General features: G+C 37.6%; 1 protein-coding gene across 1 annotated transcript; it reads right to left on the bottom strand.

The window, feature by feature from the left end:
* Positions 1–332: 332 nt before the first annotated feature.
* LOC105034988 (UDP-glycosyltransferase 74F2) lies at positions 333–3,186 on the bottom strand. The gene is made up of 2 exons (XM_010910359.4): positions 2,504–3,186; positions 333–1,371 (listed from the first exon to the last, which is right to left on the bottom strand). Exons 1-2 carry the CDS (start codon positions 3,134–3,136, stop codon positions 619–621), a joined length of 1,386 nt encoding a protein of 461 aa, XP_010908661.1. The 5' UTR covers positions 3,137–3,186; the 3' UTR covers positions 333–618.
* Positions 3,187–3,864: the final 678 nt, after the last annotated feature.

Here is a 3,864-nt window from a genome sequence, read left to right as displayed (position 1 = left end):
CAGGTTAATGGTATGTGAATCAGAGGCTGAGCTTGATCATCCCACCCAAGCAGTTAATATCTGATGGTTCAGATTCCACCAAGGTGCTGAAAGACATTCATTATATTCTTCTTCTTCTTCTTCTTATTCTCGTTGAAATAAGAAAGTCATTCATTATGGCCAAAAGGTGGTAGCTCAGCTGGTTGGTAACCATCTCTCTGCCTTAGATTATTGTTCTGATAGCCGGATAGATTTCTTCCAGAGGTGATAATACGGTAATAATTGGTGCACAAAAATTAAAACAAAAAAAATGCTAATATTGAAGGTGTTCGCATCACACTAAGCACCGATCATGCAGAACCTGAAACCCCTCAGCTTTCCTTTACACATTAATTCTGAATGATTGGAAACATTTTATCTCCAATGAGGCATCTCATCTAAACACTCTCAAGATGACTCATCCTGCTGACTGTTAGAAAACTACGCAATGTTAAGAATTTAAAGGAATACCTATTGGCAAAATATGGAGCTTGCAGAAATGCCCTTTTCTGATGACAAGCAGCTTCCAACAAGTCATCATAAACTTCATGTTACATGGAAATGATAGGTGTTGTTACTTATCATTCAATCTGAAAATTTTCATGAAGCTAAAGTTATGGTCTTCAGGTCCTTTTTAGTTGCTACTCTAGCTACAAAATCATTGATGTTCTTGTTAGAAGGTCCATCTTCCATCAATGCCTTCACAGCCAGCTCCCTCCACTTCCTTGCATTCCCATTGATTTCTATTGCCTTTTCCCCTTCCATCACCATCTTTATGCATCCTTCTATCTCATCCCTTCTCACAATCCCACTCTCATCTACTCTTGCTCGCACTCCCACTCTCCAAATATCCTCCACACATTTGGCATTCGTCGGTTGGTCGGTCCATTGCGGCACCGCCACCATGGGCACGCTGAGGCTTATTGCTTCCAAGGTTGAATTCCACCCACAATGCGTCACAAAACATCCAATTGCCTTATGGGCTAATACCTCTGGTTGTGGGCACCATGGCACTACCAATCCTTTCTCCTTTGTCTCTTCCATAAATTTGGTTGGAAGTTTATCCTCCTCCACTGTTCGCACTACCAACAAAAAGTAGTAGCTGCTCTTGCTCAACCCCCATGCCAATTCCTCCATTTGCTCTGACCCTACTTTTGAAATGCTTCCAAAGGATACGTACACAACCGACTGAGGTTCTCTTTTATCAAGCCAGTTCATACAGACTCCACCGTTTGCTTTCCATAGGTCTACACCATAATTTTTGTCTCCATCCAAGTGTTCATTTATGCATGTAGATGGGACCATTGGTCCAATCGCTTTCATTGGCATGTAATTTGCCATCCAATTGATCACCTGAAAACAAGTTTTGCATTGTAGAAACTTTATGAAGAGATATAATCTGAATGCAGTAAACCATATAGACACATGCTCAGAAGGCTCTCCTTGCTAAAATAGCCTGTAAGTATGCATGTTTCATCAGTAAAAGATGGTAAATATACATGGCTTCACTATTATTTGAATCACTTGATCTAATTTAAGAGATAAAGTCAAAGAGTTACTCGATGTAGAATTTTTATTTGCTAAGAAATAATCAGAGTTTTCCATGTACCACTTTGCCCAAAAAATACAGAGGAAGATGGACTATACAGATGTATACACAATGAAAGATTTCGACTACATTTTCTGCCAAATTTTTGATAAAAATTTAATGATTCACCACCTCCCTCTTATTCATTTTCCTTTCCGTTTTGTATCTTTTCTATATCCCTCTCCTCCTCTGAGGAGAGAGCTGTATCCCCTTACATTGTCTCAATGAAGTAGATGGGTGGGCATCTTTCTTTTTCTTTAAAAAAAAAAAAAAACTCAAAATCATGATGAACTCTTTCTTTTCTCTTTAGCTTCTAGTATTTGATATATCAACAAATTTTTTTCTCAGAACTTAACCTTAGGTTGATTTTAGATCTAATGTAAAATTTTGACTGGTTTATGCTGTTGCACAAAATTTAACAAAGTAATTTTATGGCCTCAGGAAGACTATAAAAACTTATATAAATAGGTAAAGGAAAATCATAGTTTTTCTCCCCCCCCCCCCCCAACTTTGAGCAGAATTTCCAAGTGCACTTCTCCCTTCATCCTGCTCCTTTTCCTTCCTCATTTTCCTCTTCCTTTTTAGCAACAAATAGCTATGAAAAAAGTAAAAAACCGCAAAATAAAATCACACTCATGTAAAAACTGAGATATTATAAGAATAATAATTCAGACGCCAAAATCCCAAGGAATCCTATATTTGAGTGACTTTGTGATGATCAAATATATATCAACTAAGTAAAATCAAGTCTACTTATATGAACATTCCCAAACTGTGATCAAACCTCAAGAAAAACCCAAAAACCCACCTAATTAGAATTAATCGACAACCATGTTATATATATATATATATATTTGAAAAAAAAGAAGCATCTTTCATGGGCGTACAGACACCCACCTCATTCTCCAGCTCCTGGAAAGTGTTGCAAAGTACCCAATCAGCAGTCTCCATGTTGGAGAACTGGTTCACAAGGATTTTCAAGTGAGTCGGACTGTAACCCGGCACCGAAACAAAAGATGGCATATCGGAAGCTCCGATCTCCGGCAACCCCGTCAACCGAAACGTAGAGCCCACCAGCGGCACCGCCAGCGACCCACGGTACACATGGTAGTAGACGGCGTCGACGATGCATGGCTGAGTCAAAAATGCGGCTCCGAGCACGCCCAGCTCTCTGGCTACATCCAATGGCCAAGGAAGGACCGCATCATACACGATGCAGCTCACCGGATGCCCCGAGCCCTTCATCCTCTCGATCAGCTCGGCTAAGGTCCGGGAGCCGACGGCCCGGAGCCGCTGCAGGATGGCTTCTGTGGTGTCCTTCTCCTTCTCGTGTTCGTCGTCGTAGCCATCGGAGATGGTCTCGATGCCCACCGAGCTAAGTTCTCCATGCATGGACTTTGTTGTGGCGACGGTGAGCACAAGGGTGGTCTTGAGGCCTCTGTGGGATAGGAGCTTGGCAAATTGGAGCATTGGGTTGATGTGGCCTTGGCGAGGGTAGGGTAGTACAAGGACATGGGCCTTGCATGCCATCTTTTCTATGTTCTTTTCTTTCCCCACCGCTAACTCCTCTCTTCTTCAGCAAGTCTTTCTTCATATTAGAAATTCCGTGGGCACCGCATGCGGTGTTGACAATCCGGCATCGAGCGCACCGTCCCATTCAATTGGATGACGTTATCATCATTTTTTTTAATATATATTTAATATTTATTTAATATTTAATATTTTATTTTTTTATTTAAAATTTGAAATAATAAAAATATTTTTATTTTTTTAAAAATATTATAATATCTTATACCGATATTATGACATTCTGTATTGAAATTATGATTTTTTGCAAAGCATGCCATAAATTTTTTCAAACAATGTGATAAAGAGGTAGAACATTTTTGTTATTAAATTTTTTTTTTTAATATTGAATACGGAAGAATTCTCAAATAAAAATTAAGAGAATAAAAATAATTAATCCCATGTCATTCTAAAATTTAAAATATTATCCAAAAAAATTATTCAACTATTAAAAAAGAACTATTTTTAATTATTTTATGCATTCTCATGTTTCAAAATGACCTTTTAAATCCATTATGCCAATCTTTTGAAGTTTTATAAAAATTTTACTAATATCTCAATACTTTATTATGTTACTGAAGCATTTTTATATTTTTTTATTTATTTCTTATAAGTAAATTTCTTATTTATCTTTCTCATATAAATTTACTGTTTCAAATTTATATAAAAAATTTTTAATGATGAAAATATTT

Source organism: Elaeis guineensis, chromosome 1, assembly GCF_000442705.2.
Source record: "Elaeis guineensis isolate ETL-2024a chromosome 1, EG11, whole genome shotgun sequence".
In the NCBI taxonomy this organism is placed as follows: Eukaryota; Viridiplantae; Streptophyta; class Magnoliopsida; order Arecales; family Arecaceae; genus Elaeis; species Elaeis guineensis.
The sequence above is the reverse complement of the archived record's forward strand: the minus strand, read 5'-3'. Positions and strand labels throughout refer to the sequence as shown.

Coding starts and splice junctions, on each gene's coding strand:
- LOC105034988 (XM_010910359.4), bottom strand. CDS start 3,136: ATGGCATGCAAGGCCCATGTCCTTGTACTACCCTACCCTCGCCAAGGC. Junction 1,372..2,503: donor TCCAGGAGCTGGAGAATGAG/GTGGGTGTCTGT, acceptor ACTTGTTTTCAG/GTGATCAATTGGATGGCAAA.